The sequence below is a fragment of the Epinephelus lanceolatus genome, chromosome 19, assembly GCF_041903045.1.
Source record: "Epinephelus lanceolatus isolate andai-2023 chromosome 19, ASM4190304v1, whole genome shotgun sequence".
Classification (NCBI taxonomy): Eukaryota; Metazoa; Chordata; class Actinopteri; order Perciformes; family Serranidae; genus Epinephelus; species Epinephelus lanceolatus.
In genome coordinates, this window is record NC_135752.1 from 29798757 (window position 1) to 29826405 (window position 27649).

At 41.0% G+C, this 27649-nt stretch overlaps 1 protein-coding gene across 1 annotated transcript; it reads left to right on the plus strand.

Moving 5' to 3' along the window:
• On the plus strand, positions 1–27649 carry man1b1a (mannosidase, alpha, class 1B, member 1a). Its single transcript, XM_033647613.2, has 14 exons — positions 1–307; positions 4015–4152; positions 7482–7590; positions 8280–8497; positions 8855–9000; positions 9192–9304; positions 12014–12205; positions 14490–14638; positions 14913–15101; positions 15638–15828; positions 17540–17660; positions 18064–18258; positions 19983–20114; positions 20208–27649. Exons 2-14 carry the CDS (start codon positions 4051–4053, stop codon positions 20415–20417), a joined length of 2067 nt encoding a protein of 688 aa, XP_033503504.2. The 5' UTR covers positions 1–307; positions 4015–4050; the 3' UTR covers positions 20418–27649.

Consider the following 27649-nt stretch of genomic DNA (forward strand, 5'->3'; position numbering starts at 1 on the left):
CACGTCACGTGACGCGCAGCATCATCTCTCGTCAGCGCTTACTTTTCCGCATCTGTCTCTGGTTGTTGCTTCGCTAACTTTAGCCATGTTTCCCTCAGTTTTATCGGTCTGACATTTCATGTAGCTGCCGCTCGTGTTGTGTGCCGGTCGGACGGACCGCTGTGCTACATGTTGGTTCTTCTAACGGCCGGACAGCGTCACTTTCCATTCAGGAACAAGCCGAAGAAGCTAGCTAGCATCTCTAGCTAACAGCTGGTTAGCTTCCAGGAGAATAACGTCGCTGTGAGGCAACCAACCAGGCACAAAGGTGAGGGGGAGGTAACCCAGGGGTTACTTTGTGGGTTTTTGTCTGTGTTTAAACAGGAGGAGCAGCTAAAGTAACAAATTAACAGAGTTCGGTGATTAATTAGCCTACTTAGCTGAAATAGCTCGTTGCTGCAGGTGACTTTTCTTGTCATTTGGTGCAAGTTACAGTAACTTACTTTCATTACTGACTGAATTCTTATAATCTTTCTGTCATCAGCTGCTCTCTGACGAAATAAGGAGCTGCAAGACATGTAGAGCAGCTTATTGTCAGAGTTATATTCCAGATAGCTTTGCTTTTAAGCTGCTTTCACTTAAAGTGTTTAGCTGTAATCAAGCCTTCTTACTAAGACCCCTTAAAGGAGCATCATGTGTGTGTTCAGCCCTGTTTCACGTTAACAATCAATGTTAGAAGTTAAGGGTGTTTCCTAAGGGCTCTTGTAAGTGTTTACACCCTTTTCCCAAGACATCACTCAAGAGCAAGTACACCACATGCATGTCAGCTGTCCATGGTGCTGAAGGGGATTGTTATGAATACTATAAATGATGGTTGATGTGATTTAAGGCACATGCAGTATTGGGAAGGTTACTTTTGAAATGTAATAGGTTACAGATGACGAGTTACTCTGTTAAAAATGTAATAACTATACATGATATAACTATTTTGATTACTTTATCAAAGTAATAATACATTTGAATACTTTTCTAACAAGGTGATAAAACTGAAAATAGTTTGGAAATAGGTCATGCCAAAAGAAGATATACCTGCAAGGCAAAAAAGATGCAAAGCAGAATGAATGTTATATTGAATATGAATGAATATTAAATTTCTTTTTCTCTATCTCTAACCAGTTACATGTATTGTGTAATTTAATTACATGTCACTAGTAGCTTCCCAACACTGGCCATATACAGTACAGGCCAAAAGTTTGGACACACCTTCTCATTCAATGCGTTTTCTTTATTTTCATGACTATTTACATTGTAGATTCTCACTGAAGGCATCAGAACTATGAATGAACACATGTGGAGTTATGTACTTAACAAAAAAAGGTGAAATAACTGAAAACATGTTTTATATTCTAGTTTCTTCAAAATAGCCACCCTTTGCTCTGATTACTGCTTTGCACACTCTTGGCATTCTCTCCATGAGCTTCAAGAGGTAGTCACCTGAAATGGTTTTCCAACAGTCTTGAAGGAGTTCCCAGAGGTGTTTAGCACTTGTTGGCCCCTTTGCCTTCACTCTGCGGTCCAGCTCACCCCAAACCATCTCGATTGGGTTCAGGTCCGGTGACTGTGGAGGCCAGGTCATCTGCCGCAGCACTCCATCACTCTCCTTCTTGGTCAAATAGCCCTTACACAGCCTGGAGGTGTGTTTGGGGTCATTGTCCTGTTGAAAAATAAATGATCGTCCAACTAAACGCAAACCGGATGGGATGGCATGTCGCTGCAGGATGCTGTGGTAGCCATGCTGGTTCAGTGTGCCTTCAATTTTGAATAAATCCCCAACAGTGTCACCAGCAAAACACCCCCACACCATCACACCTCCTCCTCCATGCTTCACAGTGGGAACCAGGCATGTGGAATCCATCCGTTCACCTTTTCTGCGTCTCACAAAGACACGGCGGTTGGAACCAAAGATCTCAAATTTGGACTCATCAGACCAAAGCACAGATTTCCACTGGTCTAATGTCCATTCCTTGTGTTTCTTGGCCCAAACAAATCTCTTCTGCTTGTTGCCTCTCCTTAGCAGTGGTTTCCTAGCAGCTATTTGACCATGAAGGCCTGATTGGCGCAGTCTCCTCTTAACAGTTGTTCTAGAGATGGGTCTGCTGCTAGAACTCTGTGTGGCATTCATCTGGTCTCTGATCTGAGCTGCTGTTAACTTGCGATTTCTGAGGCTGGTGACTGGGATGAACTTATCCTCAGAAGCAGAGGTGACTCTTGGTCTTCCTTTCCTGGGTCGGTCCTCATGTGTGCCAGTTTCGTTGTAGCGCTTGATGGTTTTTGCGACTCCACTTGGGGACACATTTAAAGTTTTTGCAATTTTCCGCACTGACTGACCTTCATTTCTTAAAGTAATGATGGCCACTCGTTTTTCTTTAGTTAGCTGATTGGTTCTTGCCATAATATGAATTTTAACAGTTGTCCAATAGGGCTGTCGGCTGTGTATTAACCTGACTTCTGCACAACACAACTGATGGTCCCAACCCCATTGATAAAGCAAGAAATTCCACTAATTAACCCTGATAAGGCACACCTGTGAAGTGGAAACCATTTCAGGTGACTACCTCTTGAAGCTCATGGAGAGAATGCCAAGAGTGTGCAAAGCAGTAATCAGAGCAAAGGGTGGCTATTTTGAAGAAACTAGAATATAAAACATGTTTTCAGTTATTTCACCTTTTTTTGTTAAGTACATAACTCCACATGTGTTCATTCATAGTTTTGATGCCTTCAGTGAGAATCTACAATGTAAATAGTCATGAAAATAAAGAAAACGCATTGAATGAGAAGGTGTGTCCAAACTTTTGGCCTGTACTGTATATATATTAAAAATATAGAATTTGCAACGTATAAATGACACAGCATAGGTATTGATACATGTTTATGTTACATTACAAAAAGCCTAATGCACAATCATCAGTCAGCCTTGCTTCGTCTATATGACACGTTACTGGGTTCAAGTAAGTTGATGAAAGTTTCGTTTCTGTGCATTTATTCATGCAGCTGATGCTAGTGGCCAATCAGGATAAATGGTATGTAGAGATGCACCGATTCAGCTTTTTCAGTTTCGATACCGATCCCGATGCTGTGGCTTTGAGTATTAGCCGATACCCGAAACCGATCCGATACCATGGTTGACCTAAAAAGCTATATACCTTTACATGTAGAACAGAAAAGACTAGAGGCATCAGGTATTGGTGACTACACAGTTCTTTCCTAAGATAAAATGAACCAAGATGAAATTGTGCAACAGCAGTTAAAATAGTGTGAAATACCTCCACACAGCAGATTTTCTCCTTCACTCCATGACGTATGATGTAGCTTGCGTCGCAATAGATTTAAAGGATCTCCTCAGGTATAGGTTGCATTTTCCGATACCTGATCCATCTATTTTGATGATATCGGGGCCGATATTTGATCCAGATATGGGATCGGTGCATCCCAAATGGTATGTCAGCCAGATGAAATGAGGATAGTACTCTGTGTATAGGTAGTAATAGTTATCTCTGTGATGGCTATGAGCGGTACAGTGTCTAGGGATATTCCAGCCAGTCAAAGGAAATAAAACACATGGCTGGTTTGATGCAAATCAACTGTTTCAACCCACTCTTTTTATACTTTGTGATGGGTTTAAACTGTCAATAAAACCATATTAAAGAAGGATACTGTACTGTAGTGTTTTACTGACCCCTGCCTTCAAACCAGCATAGTCCAAAATTTCAAAGGTATTACATTTACAGTGATTTAAAGCAGACAACGGCAGTAAGAGCTTAAATTCAAGACACTTGAACAATTGAATGTGCTGCATTTTACTATATCAGTGACTAAATGTGAAAGTCCAAACATTGTGTTGAAAAGATTGGTTCAATGATTTTGATACCTGATGATCATCTTCATGATTAATCAATCACATTAATGTTTCACATTATATTATTAATTAAATAGCTATAGTTAGGCTAACTGTGTTTTTTACTTCTCTGAATGCAGCTTCTATGAGCTACGTCTGTTCGCCCCAATCAGAGGATGTATCCGCCTTCCAGAAAGGACTTCATCTCTCTGACACTCAGTGATCCGCACAGTCACACTTACAACAACGGCAAACACCGCAGACAGTCCTGCTGGAGGGTGAGTGGTCCTGCAGGGCAGTGTGCAGACCATGACTTTAACACAGTGTCTAATGAACTTCTGCTCATTTCATGTTTAACATATTCACACTAGACTGCCATTGTTTACACGCGGTTGTGATCCGCCTCTGTTGGTCCGTACACATCACTGCCCTACAGCAGATTTATAATTGATGGCAGTGGTGGAAGATATGGATAACATCTTCTATCACAGCACATGTCATTTTCGCAAGTCAGTCACTTTGATTTCTGGCAGCTCTTTCAAGCACAGCTTGAAGAAGAGCCATAGTGACCTAATGTTATGCAAGCTCTGAAATCAGGCTAACGTTGGTGTTGCATTTAGTAACGACCCAATGTCGCTGTCACTAAGGTGATAGTCAAAAGACCCAAAACACTATATGCATAAACAAACTGTAAATACAAATACAATATGTACAAAACTGTTAAAAGTAAAATAACTAACCTAAGGATGACAAAGCACTGTGATCACTAAGGTTGAAGGTCAGTTTGTGAAATGATATACATCACACTATATCATGTGAGTAGTGAATATGAAGAGAGGTGACAAATTCACAGAAAAACCCTGAAGAAAACATGGAAAACCTAATTAATACAGATGCTTCGAGCAAGGTTCACTGAATGGTTTGATGATTAGAAAAATGTTGCATCCATAATCACCAGATCATCGAACACCAAATGAGTGAACACCTTCTAAATGAATGGTGTTCATCGCTGCAGTAGAGTGTAGAGACTTTCAGAATTAATAAGTTATTAATAGAAAACAAGCACAGAAACCTCACTTGATGTCATGTTGCTTTTTTCTGTCAGCTGTCTTCATAGTGTGATGCAGCACATTTTCCAGAAACTATTTAAAGATAAAATAAGATGATGAGAACGTCTACAATTCCAGTGAATGAAGTACCTGAGAAAGGTACTTCATATTGATGTAGCAGTCTTGTAAATCAACTATTGCCGTGAAGCAGTCCTGCTCATTGTTTCATCTAATGGCCTGATATAATACAACTAAAGATATTAAAGGGATACCTGCACTTAAATAGTATAGTATATGAGTTGCTCAGTTCTGAGTGACTGCAAAAAGGCTTCAGCTGTAACCATCCAGCTCCTTGATTATGCCTCAGATCACCATACTGCGATAGAGCATCTCTGTCTTCATGAAATGCACTTTTTTTTTTTCTTTTGAGACAAATCGATTCCTAGGTTTCAGACTTCATTTCTTACACCTCCTTTGTTGTCGAGCAGCCTGAACTTTCAAACTCTTCAGATAAAAGCATCCCCTGAGCCCATTATGTCTCTGATCACCACAGTCAGATAAAACAAATTTCGCTCATCTCACCATCTCTTCTCGCCCGTCTCCCCTGCACATTTTCTTTTTATCTTGTTTTCTTTACTTTCACATCTCCTCCTTTTGCCCTCTCACTCTGAACCACCCTCATATCCTTTGTTGGTTTTGAGACTCAGGTTTTTCAGGTATATTGTGTTGCACTTATCATTTTACATCTCATACTTTTGTTTGCTCTTCACTCCTGAGGGAGGTTTGCTGCTTTCTTTATATGTAACCTCTCATTGTTGTACAACTTGTCTCACACCTTTGCTTGTAATGAGATTGTAACTTAACCGATTGCTTCTGTTTTACACAGTTAATCTGTTTATTGTACTCATGCTTTAAGTGCAAGGATTACAAGTGTGCTTTTTCACCAAGCAATAACAGATTTCTTTGTTCTGTACTTTCACTGTTATTTGTAATGAGTGCAGCATACACCAGATGTGTTATTCACTGTCTTGCTCTTGATACACACTGACTGACACCCATTGCACAAACATAAAGCACCATACAGACAGGGAGAAGTCAGGCAACAGTAGCCAGAATGAGCTGTTCTGTGAGGCAGATGCGATGAAATTGCTGCTTTTTTATGGAGAGTTGAATGCGTCTGTGATGAGAAATAGGACAGTGGTGTATCCTGATGCACAAAAACCTGCAGTGATGCACAATCAAGACACCGCGGGTATGAAGGCTTGCACAGAAAACAATGGGTGCAGGTGTTATGACGTGCATATGCTGCCAGTGTGTGTTCCCTTTGGTTTTGTAAGATGTGGCCTAAAACGTTTTTTGGCCCAACAAATCTGCTTTATTTTGAACACAGTTGGACCATCCCTCAAAACATAATCATCAAATGGTTATCTTAAATGGTCATCTTAAATCATCATTTCAATACAATCACTTCTGTCACTTCTCCTTTCAGAACTGCAAAATGGCACAGTCAGCTCTCATAAAGTCAATTCATTTCATTAGAATTGAAAAGGCAAACCAGCTTCTCTCATTGACTGATCTATAACATTTTATTTCAGCAGTATATCAACCGACTTTTTTTCTACAAAGCCGGCTTTATAGCAGAGACATCGATGTGGCTCAGCACTCCCCTGTACCTGAGGGTCGTCAAACTTGATTACGGTTTATGTTTCCTGAAAAAAAACATTCTCTGCAAATCATGTTCCACTGAGTGGCTTGTTGGCTCAGTGTTTATGTCCTCACTTCGCCACATGCTTTACCTCTATTCACATTGAATTCTGAGGATTTCCAAAGACATGCGAGTCAGGTGAAAGCTCTAGCTCTCTCCTATTGTTGTGTGTGAGTGTGAGCGATTGTCTGTGTTTCACCAGCCAACCTGCCGAGGGAGTTTCTCTGCCTCCAGCCCAGTGCAGATAGAGAAAATGAATAACTGTATCTTCTTCAGTGTGCAGTATCATCTTAAATATACCACAGATGCCTGGCTGATAAAATGAAATTGTCCTGAACTTTCTAAAAATGCACAACTGGACTGATTTGCGTATGCTGATGCTGCTGTGGTGAATGAACTACAGCAGAGCAAAATGAAAACATCTCCAGAGATAAAGTCTGTTGTGCGTTCGTCACAGCTCACAGACGATGGCTCAATAGTTTCATGATATTGCACAGGTGTTAATTAGAGCAGGTAACAGAGTGGCGCCACTCTGCCTGCTAGCCTTTTCTCCTGAGAGACCCTGAGTCCCTCCCTCTGCACTGCTGGGTTGAGCTGGTTCGATTAGGTAGTTCATTTGTGTGTGGGTTAAGGCTTCAGGTGAAGAGATGTTGGGTTTATACAGGGTAAGCCAGACTAGGAAGGCCATCAGGCTTCTCTTGTTTTGAGTCTGCTATTTTACAAAGGAGGCATAAAATGATTTGTGAGATATTTTAAGAGGGGAGAATCTGCTGATAGACGCTTGGGATTTGAGTTCAGAGCTGTTAGACACGTTTCAGTGTAGTTAAGCCTGTTTTTTTTTATCTGCCTACAGAAATGGAAGCAGCTGTCTCGGCTCCAGCGAAGCCTCATCCTGTTCCTGCTGGCTCTGCTGCTCATATTTGGACTGCTCTCCTATCCCAGCATCGCAGAGCAGTGGAGAGGTAAACAATGCCTGCACTACGTCACACACACACAGGCAGAGACAATGTCTGAATGGTATTGCTGCGTGACTGGATGAAGCTGATGAGTTGGATTGCCTACGTGCTGTGTGTGGGGTGATAAATTGCACTGAATTACCAAAATGCCACATGAAATGCTGTGATTGTTAATCTCTTTGTTTAGATGTGCTTGTGCATACCTGCTTGCTTAAACTCTTATATATATCATGCTCTGTATTTGATTTTCAGACCACGTCCACACTGAGACGGCTAAATCAGAAAATGCTTCTATTTTCTTCTGTTTGGGCTTTCCGTCCACGATCAGTTAGCATTCTTTTTTCACACCCAGAAAAGTGAGCTTGTTGAAAATCCCTCGTCAGAGTAGATAAATCTGAAAACTCCTTGCATTTTTGTGCAGACTTGAAAAATTGAGCTTTTGGAAAGGGATGATATATGTATGTATGCCTGCTCAGACTCGTGTGAGGCTGAAGGATGATATTTGTATTTGAGCTGAGACTCAGACGAGGCTGTGTAAAGTTAGGAAGGCGAGTTTCTGTGGCCAGCTCTTTGAAGTCTTGTTTAACATTATGTATTTTGTCAGACTACTAATACATTGATAGCTGTATAATAAGTGAGCCGGCACAGTGTGGACTTAAACTCAGCTTGTCTTCTTACTCATTCTGTGTGTTTAGGTTTATCTGACAAAGAAGACTGGCTGGAGCTGAATGACAGAGAGATTAAGGATATTCTTCCAGGTGTGGAGTCCATATTGGATGGAGCTGCAGGTAAAGCTCTGCCTCCTGTGGCAGGGCCACATGTGGGGCCAGCTGTGGATCCAGATGTGGGCGCAGATGTTGTGATGAAGCCCAGAGGACCAAACATCCCCATGTTGGCGAAACCTCCCACTAAGGTTAGACTTGTGGTCATATTTATTCATTTCACATCAATCAACATCAATTAAATAGAGTATGCAAGAGTTGGCCAGGATGGACAGATTCTCAGTTGCAGCTACACTATACCTGCAACGATCTGATATGTTAATTACAGTCAGAAGCATTGCACTTACATCACACATGAATAAGTGATAACTAGGGCTGCCCCCAACTAAGAATTTTCCTAGTCAACCAGTAGTCATCATTTAGGGCCATTTGTTGACAAGTCACCGGCATGCTTACAATATTAATTTAATAACTGAAAAAGAACTGAATTATATATTTTGGGCAGGGCAAAAGACCAAAAAGACATACAAAAGTGTATTTATCCACAGACTAAGATCTTCTCAAACAAGAGAGGTCCGCCAAGCCTGCAGAAAGATGGAAATATTTCAGAAACAGTCGCTGGGGAAAAGCCAGCACAAGAGGTGGTTCAAGAAGAAGAGGGAGAGGAGGAGGACAAAGACAAGAAGATTGTCAGGTGATCTTTTTGGGGTTTTTTCCCCCAACTGTGCCAAAGGTTTTGCAGCTTTTAAGACAAACAGACGACATGTCAACATGATATTGCTCAGAATATTGGAATCAAACATTTTGCAGCTGCACCCAAACCCTGAAGCCCCTGTACCAGAGAAGCAGTTATTAATAATCAAGGTTTGTGCTTTTGTCCCGCAGCTGGAGAGGAGCGATGATAGAAGCCGACCAGGCCACAGAGCCTCCACCCTCAGCCAATGTGAAAGAAGCTGCAGCAGCCCCAGCCAACCCTGCTGACACTGTCACAGTGGAAGGTCAGTGCCAAGCACTTTCTTTGTTTTTGTAATTCTTACAAAGAGCTTCAGGGCCTGTGTCCACATAGTGTTCTTTTTCAGCAGAATGGTGGTGGCAGGGTGGTGGGAAGCGCTTCATCCCAGTGCTTCCTAAAGAGCGTTTGTTTTTATGACAACAGTATCTTGACAATAACGTTAGCTAGGTAGCTATTGAAATGCTATGTCAACTGAGAGCTGACTACACAGTTGACAACAAGCTAGTCTTGCCACCAGACAATCAGAGATCTCCACCTTCTGATAGTCTGGGGACACTCCTTTCTAAAGTGTGTTTAACAAACCGGCGAAAACAGCCGGCAACAAAGCAACGCCTCTTGCATTTTTGAAAAGGACACACCCTCCCGGAAATGTGCACTCCCCCTTTTCTCGTCTGCAAGGAAACAAACACACAGAGAACTTGAAAATGGATGCCGAGAGATTTAACTCTGTCACTGGTTCGTTAGTGCTCCAATGGTGTGTCAACGACAGTCGTTGAAACTCCTGCTGCAATGCTACAGTTGGAGTCGTTAGAGTCACATGAGGCCATTTATGAACGACCATTGTTTTTAGAGGTTAAGTTGTTAAACCTCCTGGGCAAGGATGAAAGGACAGCATTATAGGTGGGGGATAGGTGGTGTCGCAGACCTCCTCCTCTATTGAGAGATGGCTTTTCCAATTTCACATAGATGGCTTCTTTTACACCTCTTTCAAACCATCGGTCTTCCCTGTCCAAAATGTGCACATTGCTGTCTTCGAAGGAGTGTACTTTCTCCTTGAAGTGTAGATAGACAGCTGAGTCTTGCCCTGACGAGTTAGCCCTTCTATGTTGGGCCATGCATTTGTTTAGTGGTTGTTTTGTTTCACCAATGTACAAGTCTGGGCATTCCTCACTGCATTGGACAGCGTACACTAGGTTGCTCTTCTGAGTGTGTGGTGTACGGTCTTTTGGGTGTACCAGTCTTTGTCTGAGTGTGTTACTGGGTTTGAAATACACAGGGATGCAGTGTTTGCTGAAAATCCTCCTGAGTTTTTCAGATACCCCAGACACATAGGGGATGACGATGTTATTGCGCTTGCTCTTTTCTTCCTCACCCACCTTGTTCTTTCTGGAACAGGCTGCTGATTTCACAAAGGTCCAGCTGGGGTAACCACAAGTTTTTAGAGCCTCATGCTCATGTTCATGCTCCTTCCCTTGGGCCTGAGTGCTGGTAGGTACGTTATCAGCTCTGTGTTGTAGGGTCCTGATAACACCTAGCTTGTGTTCCAGTGGGTGGTGAGAATCGAACAGTAAGTATTGGTCTGTGTGAGTGGGTTTCCTGTATACCCCAATGTGGAGGCCTCTGTCCTCTGTAATGTGCATGTCACAATCCAAGAAGGGCAAACTATTCTCCTTAACATCTTCTCTTGTGAACTTGATGTTTCTGTCCACTGAATTGATGTGTTCAGTGAAAGCTTGTACCTCTTGAGTTTTGATTTTAACCCATGTGTCATCCACATATCTGAACCAGTGGCTCGGTGCTGTTCCCTCAAAGGAGTTCAATGCTCTGTATTCTCACAGACCAATACTTGTGAAGACCTCCCCAGAGGTTAAATACCTGGGTGCTTCCACACCAGTTTGTCAGACTAGTTCCAGCCTAGTCAGACAAGCATGAACTGATGAAGCCTCTTGGATAAGAGGTGAAACGTCTTCTAAGACAAAACCAAGTCCAGTTGCGTTCGATTCAATTGCCTTGAGATAACTATGACCTGGATGAATGAGAATATCCACAGGCATCTTACAAACTGTACAGTGATAAAAACACAGCACTCACCAGCAACACTTAGTGTCTGCCAGCTGTTCTGCTCCGACAAATGGGCTTTTCTGTCCTTGTTGGGACAATAGCCTAGCTGAAGGAGCACCAGTGACATCACCAGCACCATTTTGAAAAGTTCAATAAGAAGTGCTTGGAGCAGCCACACAAAAAAGGCAGAGCACTCTGAAATAAGATGCTGGGCAGTGTGCTATTACTCTAGATGTCCACATGCGCTCTCTCTCATTGGGAACAAATGAAAAAAGAAGCACTGAGGAAAAAGTACTATGTGGACACAGGCAAAGGTACAAGGTCTGCAGCCAACAATTATCCATTATTCTGTTGTGTCAGATTTATGTCCGAAACTAACAAAAACATTTCCATCACAAGTTCCCAAAGCCTAAGGTCAGAACTTCATGTCTTGCTTTGTAAATCTAACAGCTCAAAACACAAAGATTTTCACTTAATAATGATGTAAAATGCAGAATGTAAAATGCATTGTCATTCTTTTATTGTTCTCCAGCCCTGTATCATTGAGATCCTCCTCTTGCATTCTGTTTTCTCTGGAAAAGTGAAAAGTTCAGACTGTCTTACTCTTTGGGTCCACTGAGTAACTTTTCCCCTGAAGTAGATTCTGTAACATGGCCTGGTCCAGCTCTACTGGTGTATGCTGTTTAAAGCCCAGCACCTTTTTTTACCTGAAAGTTTGAACACTTCTACCTCGCAAGATACAGCCCTGCTGTGCTCAAAGCAGCAGCAGCACTCATGGCACAGAATATTCCCTCTACTGAAAATAATCAGAAAATGAGACGTGTTCTGTTCGGAGGGTATCCTAGAGGAAACACAGAATTTTAAGATCACACTTTCATTTTTTATTCATTCCTTTGTGGGCCTTTGTTTTTAGTTTCAGCTGGAGCCGTGGACAGACTGGAGGCAGTGCGTAATGCCTTCAGACATGCTTGGAAAGGCTATAAGGAGTACGCCTGGGGTCACGACGAGCTCAAGCCCATCTCCAAGTCTTTTGGCGAGTGGTTCGGACTGGGTTTGACGCTCATTGATTCTTTGGACACCATGTGGATTTTGGGTCTGAAAGAAGGTATTGTGTGTTATTCCCTCTCTTGCTCTCATCCTTTCATTTTGTACGCTATGTACAGAATTGTGCCATCTCTAAAAAGTAGCTTTGCATTTGGTCTCAACAAACTTTAAAAGGGAACCTCATTGATTTAACACATCAAGTCTGTTTACAGGTGTTGGAGAGTTCTGCTGCATGTGTGAAAAATATTGTATAAAACCTTTTTGTGTCTCCTGAGGGAGCCGTGGAAAGTCTGATATTACCAGATCTCAGTAGCCCGCTCCTTATCCCTGCTTGAGGCTGGCGGCCTGAAAATTCATAGGCGCTACATTAGCAGCGTAGTTGCACTAGGGTATTGTAGGAAGGGGTGAAAATTAATATCACAATATTCCAGCTTATTTTTGCGATAACGATAGTCTTGACTACATGAGGCAAATAGAATTGCAGAAAAATAAGTGATACAATTTTACTTGTTAACCTAACATTTTGCCTTCAAATATCCAGTAAAAACAAAAATGATCTCTCCTTTCTTTAGTTTTTAAACAACAACAGTAACTCAGAGTGAGACTCAGGTTCTGTATACAATATTATAGTTCAACTAAATAAAATCTGCCACAAATTACACATTTAAACAGCTCTCAAATACAAAAAATGTCCCCTGGGATCTATATATATATAAATCAACAGGTGATTTCCTTCTTTTAGCAAAATCCTAAATGACTGAGTTGTTTTTTTCCACCTGGACCTTTATGCTCTGCCATTTCTCCTCATCACGCTGTAACCTGTGACAGGCTGTTATGATACCAGAACTATCACACATTCACATATATGCAGTTTTTTGTCAAGCCGCAAGCGTCACGTAGATTTACATTACCAAAGGTTTATGACTAAATCACTTGATGGCACCGACTCTTGAGTGCATGGCGAGAGAGGAGAGGGAGAGACGCTGTGCTGCTGACAGAGGAGCCACTGAATGAGTTCCCTCTGAGCAGTAACTCACTAAAAGAGTCTGAGAAGTCCGGGGCTGTTCATAAAACGTTCAGGACGCCACAGTTTATTCCACACTACTGAAGCTGCTCCTCTTTTTGGAACCACCGCAGAGTCTGTAATAATTTCGCTTGCAGCCATGCTTGTTGTTGCTGTGGGTAACAGTATGATGTTGAAGTCGAAGTATCGCAAATTTTTCATATCATTAAAAAGAATACCGGTATTATTGTTAACGAGATGATATGGCACACCCTAAATTGTAGAAGGAAGAACAATGCACTGCGTATGCACAAATCTGTGCTCAGAACGTGCGTACAAATATTTAAGTAGAAATCTGGGATTCATCAATGTTTTCTTTCCTGATTTTTTTTTTTTTTTTTTTTTTTTTTTTTCATTCTCTGCAAGCAAATTCGGAACTACCGCAGATGATGTGTATGCACAATTAATAAAGGCCTGGCTTTGTTAGAAAATGTAAACACACCTTTTAACTAAATGCATCGCATAATAAAACCACATTCATTAAAAAAAGCTTTAATAGACAACAATATTTGGCCTTTTTATTGTCTTCAATTATTGTCATAATTAAAATAATCCACTACAAAAACAGGATATATAACAGATTCTGATCCAACTCCAAGCTGCTGATAAGATAGCATATCTAACCCGACTGGAAGATATTGCTGCCCATCAGGAGAGAATGCATCAGAGAGCGACATGTTTGAACATGTTTGAAAAGAGTCAGCTGTTTCCGCTTTCACACTGGTGTGTGAGGGCCTTCATATGAGCGTAGAAACAACTTAACCACTTTCTCCATGATACACTTTTGGGCAAACGTTTTTTTGTTATATAAAGAATGAGGGGCGTGGCAGTTGGCTGATTACATATTAGTGAGTGAGGCCCAATAGCTCTGCATTGATTTGATTTTAATCTTTTTTCTTGTTCACTCTCCCTCGTGACTCCGACAGTGTTATACGACGTTTAATCAGTGGAATTTTCTTTTAAGAATCTGACAGTGCCTTGATCCAGTGTTTTTTTTGTCACAAGACCAATTGAGTATGTCACTCGAGGCAAAACCCTTAAGCCTGATTTACGGTAGGGTGCTCGACACTTTTGATAAGTGTTGCTTGCCGGAAATTGAACAGTGGCACGTTGTTTTCAATTCAAGCGTGGTTTCTGCTGAGTGACACTCATCGGAAGTGTCAAGTGCCCTACCGTAAATTAGACTTCAGAAAAACATCTTTGATCCACCATGATAAATTGGTTTTATCAAGTGTAATTCATTTTTTCCTCTCATTCTTCTTTCCACTCTTTCTTACTCCAGAGTTTGCAGAGGCGAAGGACTGGGTAGAGAAAGAGCTCTCCTTCGACAAGAACGTGGACGTGAATCTTTTTGAGACAACCATCCGCGTCCTTGGCGGTCTGCTGAGTACCTACCATCTCACGGGAGACCAACTTTTCCTAGAAAAAGCTGTGAGTCAATTCATTACAGAGATTCTTATTGTCCGGGTTTCTTCTGTTGTGCTGTTATTTTAGAGCAGCAATGTAAGGCTGTTAGTTTTTCAAGATATTAGATTCAAACAAAGTAGAATGCAGCTTAATTGTGAACTACATTGTAGAGTTGATGAGGTTCGTGGTGCCGCCACTGCCTCACTTTAGTTTCAAGTTAACAGGTGACTTCAGATTTACTGATGTGTAAAGCAGTCGTATTGGCCCTTATAATTCTGTTTCTTCCCTCCAACAACAGAAAGATCTTGGGTCCAGGATGATGCCCGCCTTCAAAACTCCCTCAAAGATCCCATTCTCAGACGTCAACATTGGGAAGGGAACAGCCCACCCCCCTCGATGGACGTCTGACAGCACGCTTGCCGAGGTCACGAGCATTCAGCTGGAATTCAGAGAGCTGAGCCGCCTCACACAGGACCCACAGTACCAGGTCAGGAAACCAGGCTGGCCTCTATTGCCGTAACATGTGCAGTAGTGTGTGTGTATGTGCGTGTGTCAATTGCATTTGGCATTACTTCCAGATCTCTGAGATGGCATGAAAAAAAGATAGATATATGATTGAGGGTTTCAGTTTGGTTAAAAGCAGACTTTAAGTACAGCTTGCAAACACTTGTGATTGAAATGACAAGCTTGAGCAAGGATTCTCTTTAAATCCATCATGTTGTCAGTGTGTGAGTGATTCCAGAAGCTAGAGCTTTTGCCCCTGAAGAGCTTAAGACCAGTCTGACATTAATTTGAGTAATTTCTGTCATAACCTTCGCCAACCTCTGTAAGACATCGCTTTTGATGAGCCCCATTTCATCAAAGTGTGAAATTGTTAATCATTTTTCCAATGATACATTGCTTAAAGCGGTATTTTTCAAACATATTGACCCACACACCAACAGTAAGTGGAGTGAGGCTGTTGGGCTCATTATCTCATGTCTAGATGGTAATGGTAGCTCTTTTTATTTTTAACCTCTCCAGGACGTTGTGAATGAAGTAATGAAGCTGGTCCACAAGCTGCCAGGCAAACAAGACGGCCTGGTGCCCATGTTCATCAACACCAACAGCGGCCAGTTCACCCACAAAGGCGTCTTCACACTTGGTGCCAGGGCGGACAGCTACTACGAATACCTGCTCAAACAGTGGATCCAGGGAGGCAAGACGGAAGACGAGTAATGCCAACTTTATATTTCTCTGTTGATGTTGTGTGATTGTGGGAGAAAACACTGGATTTGAAGATGGAATAACATAGAAAAGCAAACTTGGTGTGTTACTTAAGAGACAGAATACAAAACATAAATGCAGAGGCATGTTGGTTATTTACAGAGTTTTAAAGCACAGAGAGACAATTCGAGGATTACCAGATCTGACGTGACATTCAGTGTATTTAAGTTGTCCGGCTGCTTAAGTCACAGCTGGAAAATAACTCAGTATCATATGTTAATTTTTAGTGGGATCAGATTATAATGAAATGATCATATCATATCATCATTTCCCAGTGAGTTAATTGGATTTAGAAATGAGACAATGGAACTCACTGCATGGCACCACAGAGTCCCTTTTACTAACCAGATGCGGCTGCATATTTTGACAAATAAACACAGGTCTCAATGATCTGGTTTTATTTGATCTGGTTGAGCTGGTGCTAAGCTGGTTAGATTGTGCCTACAAGTATAAATGTTTAAACTTATGTCAATATGGATACACTACAGTCCATTGTACTTTACACAATTCAACCATTCAGTCCATTTTACGTAAACCATGAGCACCAAAGTATAATTCAGTCGCATTTACCTGCATGGTAAACAAGAGAGACGACAAAAAGGGATTATTCCCTCCCTCTGAAACGGTCAAGTTTGAATATGTCTGTTATTTCCTTTCCTTTAGTTCTTAAGGGTCCACCAGTGAAAATAATCACAAAGGTTTTTCCTAGAAATAAATCCAAGTTAACTCAAGTTAATCAAGCGCCATTAACTCTCTGTCTCTCTCTCTCAGTGCAGGATGTTGGACTAGATGTGCTGTAGGAGCTAGATCAAATCATATGTTATTTGATAGCCTAATTTTTGTACAAGTAATATGATTACTGGTTTACATAAATAGTTTGATAGTATTTCCCATCTTTGCTGAGCAAGAGTTTTGTGCAAAAGGAATTAAGGGCCTGTGTTATATAGACACCAGTCCCAAATATATGACTGTTGAGTTTAGTGATTGAAACAGATAAAAGTTCAGGCTATTAATTGAAGTTTTACGGTGTATTATATGAAATGTTTCATGTATTCCTCATACAGGGTGTCTACAGGTCCTTGTAAAGTCTTAAAATGTCTTAAATTCAATGCTACAACAATAAGGTCTTGAATTTGTGCGGTCGTAACTACTACAAACATTTAATCTAATTTAATTTATCCATTTTTAATTTCCTTTTGTGAAAACGTGTGAAGCCTTTCTATGTAAAAGTCCATATTTCTGTCTTAAAACTATAATACTGTCATTTTACTTCATACTTGCACTTAACTCATGTAGTTTGACTAAACTCACTCTAATAACCATATTCCTACATAACACTTACCACAAGACCACATATATAAGACCACATATATACTACTTGCCTGCGATGCTTACCTGCAATGCTTACATAAGTAAAACATGATTAATTTTGTCCAAAAATCTGTCCTAAATTTTGTTTAAATGTGTCTTGAATGGGTCTTAAAAAGCATTAAATTTAACTGCCTGGTACCTGTAGACACCCTGTCATATTGTAATATCTTTTGACACCATTTTCTTTTAAAAGTCGTTCATGACTTCAGTCATATTGTGCAGCCCTAAACTATTATGTCTAATATAATACTGACTATCTGTCATATTTGCTGTGTTTGTTTTGTCCAGCCTGTTGGAGGACTACCTGCAGGCCGTGGAGGGAGTGAAGAAACACCTTGTGAAACATACGGGGCCCAGCAAACTGACCTTTGTTGGAGAGTTGTCCCACAACCGCTTCAACCCAAAAATGGTAGAGATGCTTGCCAAAAGTCAGTGTGTGAAATACAGGGGGTGTCAGGAAGCTACGCCCCCTTATTTAATCTAGGACCTGCTGAAAGCCTCAAAATCAAATTTAGTGGTGTTGTATATTTTCTATGTATATTTTGTTGCTGATGCCAGATGTGTTTTAGAAGTACTACACACAGCACAAGGACCACCGACTGTCAAAGTGAATTTCACACACTGCCAAAACTCAGTGAACACACATCACAGACAATGAGCGCCTTGTTCAATCAATCAGCCTTTGTGCTTTTGTTGAATCAGTAGCTGTACAAACTCATGTACAGTCCAATCAATTCCAGCACTCATCATTATCTCTCATCATTTCTCAGCCACATCCTTCCTGATTGTACTTCTCTCTCGTCTCTCTGCAGGACCACCTCGTGTGCTTCCTGCCAGGAACCTTGGCGCTGGGGGCCCACAACGGCCTCCCAGGGGACCACATGGATCTGGCTGTGCAGCTGACGGAGACGTGTCACCAGATGTACACACAGATGGAGACGGGGCTGAGCCCAGAGATCGTTCACTTCAGCCTGCAGTCCAGTGATGGGCGCGATGTCATTGTCAAGGTGAGGCTAATAGCAGACAGGTGGCATGTGATCATCTTTTTTTTTTTTTTTCCTTTTGTTTTATGTACTTGCAAATTTACTAAACTAAAAAATGAGCATAGAGTGAGTTCAGGCAGAACACAATGTCAAGCTCAGCTCACATCCCAGCTATATCAGCTGATCTCAAACAGCCCAATCAACTGATAGAGCAGCTGATTGATGGAAGGGTGTCAGCTGATAGATCACATGATTCCTTTCTCAATCAACTAATTGGTGAATCTCATTCAGGGCGCCCTATTTAAACTGCTCTGGCCTGCCTACTGTTGCTGCTTCCTCTGCAAGCTGCTTTGCAACCTGCCTCCACCCCAGCTCCTCCTTTTCATGCTGTGTCTGACTTATCAATGCGATTTCTGTTAGTTATTGGCTCTGTTTTGTTCCCGGAGGTCTTTGCTGCTGCTCTCCCTGCCTCAGGCTTTCCTCGTTTGCACATTGAAGGGCAGAAAGGTGTGCTCTCTCTGCCTTAAGGGTTTACACGTAGGCCTGAGGAAAGGCAGAGTGGCCCCAGAACGGAGCCATACCGCCAAATATAATACTGCAAATGGAAATACAGTTGTCTTTGATGAAAGTGTTCCTGACTGAACTAAGAAAAATGCTCTGAATGGGAACTGACTTTTTCAAAGTGTTCAGCAATTGGATGAAAATCCTAAGGACCAGTAATAGTGGAAACCCTTTGTAAATTCAAATATATGTACATATGGAAGCACTGTTGTTACTTTCTATTTAATTCAAATTCTGTAATTTAAATTAAGCTACAGTATCCAAGAAGAGCAAAAGCCCACTACTGATTAATGAGTGAGCCTGCTGAATAAAATCGGCTATTCTAAATTTGTCATGGGAGTTGTGACCATGACCTTCCTCACCCTCCAAGGTGCTCATTCACTTTTTCATTAACTGCTCTGGGTTTATCAAGGCAGCCAATATTATTGTACTTGTCTCTGCTGCTACTTCATTAAACTCAAATGGAAGTATGAAACATCTTAAACATTTTCAGAGCTCATTGTAGCTCTAGCAATAAAATGTACGGAAATTAATGTCAGATAATTCATTTATTTCTCATGAGTCATTCATGGTGGACTTACCACTGGTGGAAATGGGGAAAAATGTTTGTCCTATGTAAAATAAAGTTCCGAAAATGATCATAAAAGAGATAAAGGTCCCTTGGTTGTTACTGTGGACTGTTTTATTCAACAGCTGGAGGATTACTTGTGCAGACGGGCTCTTCATAAAGTTTTTTTTTGTTTCATTTATTCTTTTTTGTGTTGTTTTATTTACTTAAAATCTTAGTTGACAAATCCATAGCGCCTCCATAAGCTCAGCTCTAGGATAAGATAACCTTTATAGTTGCGTTTTAAAGTTAGCAAAGTCACATCTCGCCCCGGGAGCTTTTCAAAGCATCTATTTTGTCCTGATGCTTTGTGCTTGGAGCCTTAGTTAATCTCCTTTCTTCCTTTTTTTCACTTCACCATCAAAGTGCTTTGAAGGAAGTACAGAGATACGTGTGTGCCATTGCTGTCCAACTATCTGTTGTGCAGTCATAGTTGACACTTAAATCTGTCTGCTCTTAAATTGTGTTTAGTCTTAACTGTAGCTATGCTCACTGATCTTGTACATGTTCATCATCTGTGGGACTTTCAGGTTGAATAAGGTTGATTTTGGTATTTATTGACATGTTCTTTACCCTCCAGCCTGCAGACAGACACAACCTGCTGAGACCAGAGACTGTGGAAAGTCTTTTCTACATGTACAGATTCACCAAGGACACTAAGTACAGAGACTGGGGTTGGGACATACTGCAGAGCTTCAACAACTACACTAAGGTACAGACAGGCTTATTAGTGTAACTAAAATGACCATTTACATTAGAGTTCTGTATCCATTAAGGACCTGTCCAAACACCTCCGCCTCTGCAGGTCCCAGGTGGCGGCTATACGTCCATTAACAACGTCCGTGACCCCGTTAACCCCGGGCCCCGGGACAAGATGGAGAGTTTCTTCCTTGGTGAGACGCTGAAGTACTTGTACCTGCTCTTCTCCGACGACATGGAGCTGCTCAGTCTAGACAAGTATGTCTTTAACACAGAGGCCCACGCTCTCCCCATATGGCCCTCTCCACCCAAGTGATGTCACCATACAGGAGACGTCTGTAAAGATGAGGCCTCGCAGAGTCCTGTGTGAGTCAGAGACTGTTATTGCCGCTCAGTCAGGCAAATCTCTTAAGCAACCGTCCGAGCTGGACTGCTGTGATGAGCAGCGAAGCAGACCTGTGCCGTCCACCTGTACTTTGATACGTTTTCATGTGAAGGAGTTTATTTTGCTTTCATTTTTTTTCCTTTTTCTTTATTTTTCCTAAGGAAAAGGTTTGTGTTAGAGCTGGTCTCTAATGTAAAAAAGCTTTTTTAAACTCAGCTCTGACTAGCTGGTGCCAACAGGAGAAGAAAGAAGATGGAGGGAGGGCTTTATTACTTGAGTGACTGGGATAGTTCTTGTATGTGTGTGGTAACAACAGTCATGTCCCTGCGTTTACTTTGCCATGTGAGGTTAAAATCCTCATCAGTCCTACATATACAGGTGTCATAGCTTTGAAGGAGCCCACAAATTCATTTTAACTCACCGATGTTTAAAGGTGCAGCAACCAATGATGGAAACTTATGGAGCACGTTCAGCTGCATTTATATTGAAACAGATTGCCACAGTGGTGGAGTCACATATTATCTGTAAAGTCTTTACTTTGGCAAAGCCCAGTGCACTTGCTCATGTATAAAAAGGACATAAAAGAAGTTAAAGGAGCTGTGTGCGACATTCAGAGCATTAACACAGCAGCAAACCATCATTTGCTATGTTAAGATATAGAGGAGTAATGGCGTCCTGAGCAAAGAATGAAGTCGAGCTTCCTCTGTGTGTGTTGTAATCTGAACTTCGGTCCAGCTGCATGTGCATGTTAGTGCATCTGAGTCCCTTAAGTGTGTCTCAGTCGTGAGCTAGTCGCTGCCACATTGCACTGTGCTTATATGGCACTACTGCTGATATTGGGTTGGCATTGTTGCGGAAGCGTAGTGCCTACCGTCTGGTTACCCTCCATGTTAACAATGATAGCTCTGCCAGCACTTTTGAGTTAGCACTTTTAGCTTGTAGCTCAGCCACCTCCATGTTGACTCTGAACTATAGATATGCTCTGAATGTTGCACACAGCTCCTTTAAGTTCTGCTTTTAATCCTTTTTCAGACGTCCGTCCCCTGAATCGTCCCATCCTACGCGGAGCAGTGGGCAGCTACACTACAGTGTCCAGGGACCAATTTCAGTTCTGAGGCCAGTGCCTTGTTGAAAAGCAAATGCAGAGTATTCCTAATATCTAACATGCATGTCTTTAATTAAATAAAGACTTTGAGAAAAGTATTAGGATGTGTATGGCGACGAAGCTTGCCACAACTTGGGGGTACACAAATACAATTATTTAAAACCTTATTGGTGATACTGTCGGATGCATCTAAGCCTGTTTTTGTTGTATGAGTATGAATTTTATTTAAGCAACTTTTTTGTTGCTTTCTGATCAGTCCAACGTGTTGAGCTCAATGGATTCCCATTGCATGCTTTCCAAAAATGAAGTTTGTCTTCTTTCAGCTCACCAAATTAAAACACTATAGCAGTTATTAAGAACTGCGAAGCCCCAAAATGCATTGCACTTACAGTAACTTAACATGGATTTCTTAACGGGCGCCACTGTTGCAAATGTAGCAAAGATTCTGTAGATACTGAAAGATAAAATGTTATCTACGGTAAAGCTTCCTGCACAGTCACACCTCATTGTGTTTTTAAGGGCAGTCTGGTTGTTGTTTATTGATCTTTTGGTTTAATGCGGCAGCAACAGAGTATTCAGTGGGTTTAAATCATATTTATGTGACCTAAACATTTGAAAGTGAAAGTATATGGAGGTCTATTGAATAATTAAGGCTCTACACATCTTATTTTATAGATGAATGTAAACATTGATCTCTACATTTTAATTTTACATTCAGTCATAGAGGAGCACTTGTTAGTGTGTTTACATGCACTCTTTCTTTATCCTAATTTGTTTAGTTGTATATGAAGGGATATAAGTTAAGGCTTCCATGCGGTCTTAAAGTGGAAACAGACAACTTTTCCCCCTATAAGTGTTGGCGCTGCTGACACAAAGACAACCAGATCACTTTCCTATAAAGCCTCACAACTACCACAGTTTCCTCCGTGACTTTGGTTGTTTCATTGTCCTCCATTTTCCCTTCTGGGGATAGTAGCTGCAAAGAACCTACACTGATACTCTTAGGTAACTGGGGATAGCTGCTGATAGCTACCGGCAAAAACCAAAGCACTATCCTCTTCCTGTTTTAGTTGAGCAGTGGTTGAGGCACTTAGTTTTCGTGGGAGATCGCACTCTGTGACAGACAGAATTGCATAAAGGAATGTGCCGAAACACAGATGGCATCATTATTCTATAGCCATTACATAAAGCAACCAATGTTTACTTCATAATGATAAGCTAAAGCAAAAAAAAAAGTCTATTTCCACTTTAAATCAGCAGTTGCTGTGAAGTTAGATCTAAACTCAGTACATTACCAGTTTGTGTGTCAGGGACAATATGCACGCAGCTGCTCATTCATCCTCTTCTCACAGACGACTTGTTTAAGAAATGAAGTATGTTGAATTGTTGTCTTCATACTTGAAAGAGTTTGATTTATGCTATGTAGCGATCCCTGACCTCCCATCAAATGTGATGCAGAGCAGTGTGGGAGCGCTTGTTTTCCGTACGGCAACGTCGACAAATCAATTTGAAGGGCACATCCGGTGCACTGTCGGAGCTGTGTTTTTTTTACTATCACTTTCAGTTCTTGAGTCCAAGATGGATTTATGTCTCGGAGCATTTTTCAGCAGTAAGCGGTTAATTGGACCATTGTGTACAAGTTCTAACCATCACGTTTTGTTAATGAACTTCTGTCTAACAGAGAGCCATATACTGACCCGCATCAGTGAATGTGCACTACATTTGCCAATGCTCTGCTGTGCCTATTGAAATGTATGTTGTGCTACAGTGGTTTGGTTCTGTTTTTTATTGCTGCTGTATCAGTGGTGTTTATTTGTGAATTGCTATGGGTGGAAGTTTGATTCACACTTACTTTTGGATGAGTGGGTGACAAAACAACATGGGTGTAAATACTTTGTGTAAACTGTTTCTAACTTGTGTACTGAATCCAACCTGTCCATCCGCTAATTATTGAGCCCTTTCTGGTCTTTGCATCTTTGTCATCAAGTTCTGTTTCAAGCAGGTCATTTTTGTGTCTACCCTTCTTTTTACGCTGCCCTTTTTCCTCTTCGTAATGGTAAATTTCATGGCATTCCGTCCAGATATCAGCGACAGTTTAACATTTATGGAGACTGATGTCTGATAATTGAGTGATTATCTGAGGTTTCTGCAATCTCTTTTGCTCCACACTGCAAGGAGGAGGTTTGGAGGATTAAATATCCTAATTAGGAAACATATTTAAAAGAAGGCTTACTTGATGTGACAAGGACATCTGTACTACAACTGGAAATTGGTTAATTCACAGTGTTTCATGGTTTATTAAACCAGTTTTAATTCCCGGTGCACATAAAATGATGATTAAATGAGAGATTTATTTCAGTACATTCATTAATATGTTTCTCTATTAACCTTGAGTGTTAATGTGACCACATTCGAACCAGACTTGACCTGTAAAGGAAGAGTTACGGTGCTGCAGTTGTCATGAGGTCCTATTATCTACTGAAGATGGTTTGTGTGACTTTCACAAAAAATATAACTCAAGGTACTTTTAAAAATTATCCTACAATTTAGAATTGTCAGCATGTGCATGGAGTGAAGTCCATGTCTGAAAGCTGCCTCAGGTGCTAAAAAGCATAAAAGACAGTAAAAATAAAGCCATCCCATCACAAGGTCACAAATGTGGGCGGGGGAGCCAAACTGAATCACTCAGTGGAAAACAGCCATACCTTCTAAAGGAACATTTTACCTACAAATTAACCATTTGTATATCAATTATTCACCCCATGTTACGCTGAATTTGCCAAGAAAACTTTATTTTTCCGCATGCCTCCTGTGAACAATGATCCAAAAATGGGCATAACTCCTGATGCACGTTTCACAACAGTAAAACTATATGAAAACATCCGTTCACAAACTTTCACACAACTCATGTTGTGTAATTCAAGTCTCATTTATCTAGTTAAATGTGTAGTACTTTCCAGAGACAGACAGACAGCTCTCTCCGACAGGGAACTGAAGTAGAAGTGAAACTTATCTATGCTGTCTGCCAAACTCCATTGACAAAAACTGTAATTTTACCTCACTGAACACAGGAGCTGCTGGTCTACCACTGGCTTGAGCTGTAGTTTTTATGGTATTGTGTGACTTTGTTGTTTTAAAGGGTTTGTTCGGACTCAGCAAAGTCACACAATAACTCTAACTAACCGATTGTAGCAGTGGTAGACCAGAATCTCCTGTGTTCAGTGAGGTAAAATTATTGTTTGTCAATGAAGTCTGGCTCTAAAGAGAGCATAGATAGGTCTCACTTTTACTTCAGTTCCCTGTCGGAAAGGGCTGCCTGTTTGGGAAATGCTGAGCAAACAGCTGTATAAATGAGACCTGAGGCCTGTACTACAAAGCCAGTTCAACTTACCCAGGAAATCTTCTCATTATCTGGCTCGACTAACCCTAACGTTGGCCGTCTGGAGAACAGGTACTACAAAAATGGCTATCAACTAGTTCAGTCAGCTCTGGGTTTTCCTATCCAGCCACGAGCGCATTCATGTTAAAGAGGCGGGGGTATTAATTACGAGTGACATCATCAGAACCAAGAATGAAATAGACTGCTTCATTCATTCAAGATGAAACGGTACCGAAAGTGTCTGGGACTGCAAGACAGTAAAATGTCAGTGGCGTGGGATCTAAGCGATGCTCTGTAATCTTATAACAGAAAATCTAGAAGCATTGAAAACACTATCCAAAAATTCACCATCAGCCAGGACTTAAATTACGTGCAGGTGTCACTGAGCTATAGGTGACATAAGTATAGAGTATTTTTTGCTGTTCAGTTGGATGATGATGATGAATATGTCGCATAAGACAATTTAAAGACTGTTTCTGCTGTCAAAGTAAAGGGTGGAAAAGTAGTTAATGACGGATGCGGTCTACCTGACTGAAATGTTGCATTTATAATAACGAGCCAAAGAGCCAATTAATAGTGTGTGGGTTATTTTACTTATAAAATATCATCTGTTTTATGCTAGTTCTCATCACACAGGTGTCTCATGTTATTTTGAGCTGCAGTGATGGAAGCAGAGTGTAAAAGTAGCAGCTCCGTTACTGTGGACTGAAGTAAACTCCGTGTTGAGCCCTGGAACAGTGAAATGATCCTACTGACCTATAACAATATATAGCCTCTTCTTTTTTACCCTAGACTCTAGACATTTGTCCATGGATACTTTTTCCTCAGTGATCTCATTGGTCAGAGGTCGAGGTGTTGACAGGCTGTCATCCGATACTCTGATGGTAACTTGCTTGGGGCAGGTTGGCTGTTCAGCATGAGTTGCCACGGTGATTTATCCTGGTAAAAAGAGAACTAGCTTTGTAGTGCTGAAAACCCTGAGATAACCCTGAAGCTAACTTCAAATCCTGTTTCGTAGTACAGGCCTCCAGATTGTCTTGCGTGAGTTGTGTGTGAGTTTGTTTTTAAATGGTCCCCCATGACTTCAGTTCATCAACAATTTTCTTAGTTTTTGGATTCTTCGTTCACTAAAAGGCATGCTTGAAAAACAAAGTTTTTCTTCACAAATTCAATATGACATGCAGTGAGGCACTCAGCCCCAAGGTCAGTGGTTCAATACAAATCTAAAATATGATCTCCTGAAACAGCTGGGTTACTCAAACAGGAGAAAATAGCAGATTTGATGGGAACTATTTTCAGTGTCCGATTAATACACAGTTTGTTCTCTAGCGAGTGTTTACGGCAGCAAGATGGTGTGTGTGAGATTGACTCAAGATAAACTAGTGTGTTCGTAATAATGAAGGAATGTGTCATCCGGTGAAACAGTGCGGCTCACTGAGGTGTTTTTTATAGTTTCTGGACAACAGTGGAGCTCAGTTTTTCCCTTGACCTTTATTTGTTTTATTCTGCGTTTGAATTGAAAAGGCCTCATAAACCTGGGCACCGTGCCATGTTGTGTATCCGCAGAGAGATCTGGAGCCTGTCAAGTCAGAGCACAAAACTCATCAGATAAAAGACTCCACTTCATTCAGTAATACAACTGTAGACATGAAGACGCAGCAGGTGTCAGGGTCTTCACACTGATAGATACTTGGCTCTCTCTGTATAATTGCCCCTTTTATCTTTAGCAGAAATCAGCCTTTATGTCAGATATTCATGATCGCTGTTTTGTGTTACGATGCTGATGGTAACAGAAAAGATAAAAGACAAGAAATGACTCATTTAGCTCGATGGTGAGCTCCCACAGAAGCTATTTAAATTCTGCCTTGTTTCATTTTAATTATTTTTCTCCAGTGATTCTTCCACGTTAAGGAAATTGGGCAGTCTTGTCCCTTTTTTTAAAAATATGTATAATTGTAAAAGATTCTTGAAGTTGTATTTGCAAAATCCTGTCCAGAATTTTAAGGTTTATAAAACATGAGGATGCAGGATTTTAATGTACGGTATTTGTTTTTTGGTACGAGGCATTTTCTTCTAATCGACTCTCTCTTATATTATTGGCCAAATCCTACTTGTGATGGTTATGATGATAATTATTAATAATGTGATTACTATTGATTCCAAGCCATAGCAAAATGACAGCGTGACTATTTTACATGGATGCAGGCAAGAAAACATCAGTGTAGTTCATCGGCTTCTTGCCCGCAGAGGTTCCCTGTGTCAGGGGCCAAAGACATGGATCAATGTTGTTTTTGCTGGTTCAATCAATTAATTGATTCGTGCTAGTAAAGAAAAAAAAATCTTGACAGTAATCACTTGAGCCAGTGTGTTAGCCTGCGAGTTGATTCCTCATCTGCATATTTTGAAGACATGCTGACATGCAAAGTATTTATTTTAATTCAAGTGATTATTCATTTTCCTCCTTTTTCTTATACAAACTAATGAGTTCGGTTTTCAGAGCTGACAGTTTCACATGGTTTGCACTTTTCAAGGTTCTTTGTCTGTCTTTTTATCCGTCATTTATCAAATCCACGTCCACTGTACAGATGATTGATTGAGCACTTTGTAACTGGAGTTGCGGCTTATTGCAATGTTCACCCGATTCAAACTTTTTTCCTGCCAACTAAATTTTTAAATAAA

Bases quoted from the DNA above. Each gene is read 5' to 3' on its own strand.
- man1b1a (XM_033647613.2), top strand. From the start codon at position 4,051: ATGTATCCGCCTTCCAGAAAGGACTTCATCTCTCTGACACTCAGTGAT. The intron at 14,639-14,912 runs GTGAGTCAATTC...CTCCAACAACAG, and splicing joins AACTTTTCCTAGAAAAAGCT to AAAGATCTTGGGTCCAGGAT. The intron at 15,102-15,637 runs GTCAGGAAACCA...TAACCTCTCCAG, and splicing joins CACAGGACCCACAGTACCAG to GACGTTGTGAATGAAGTAAT.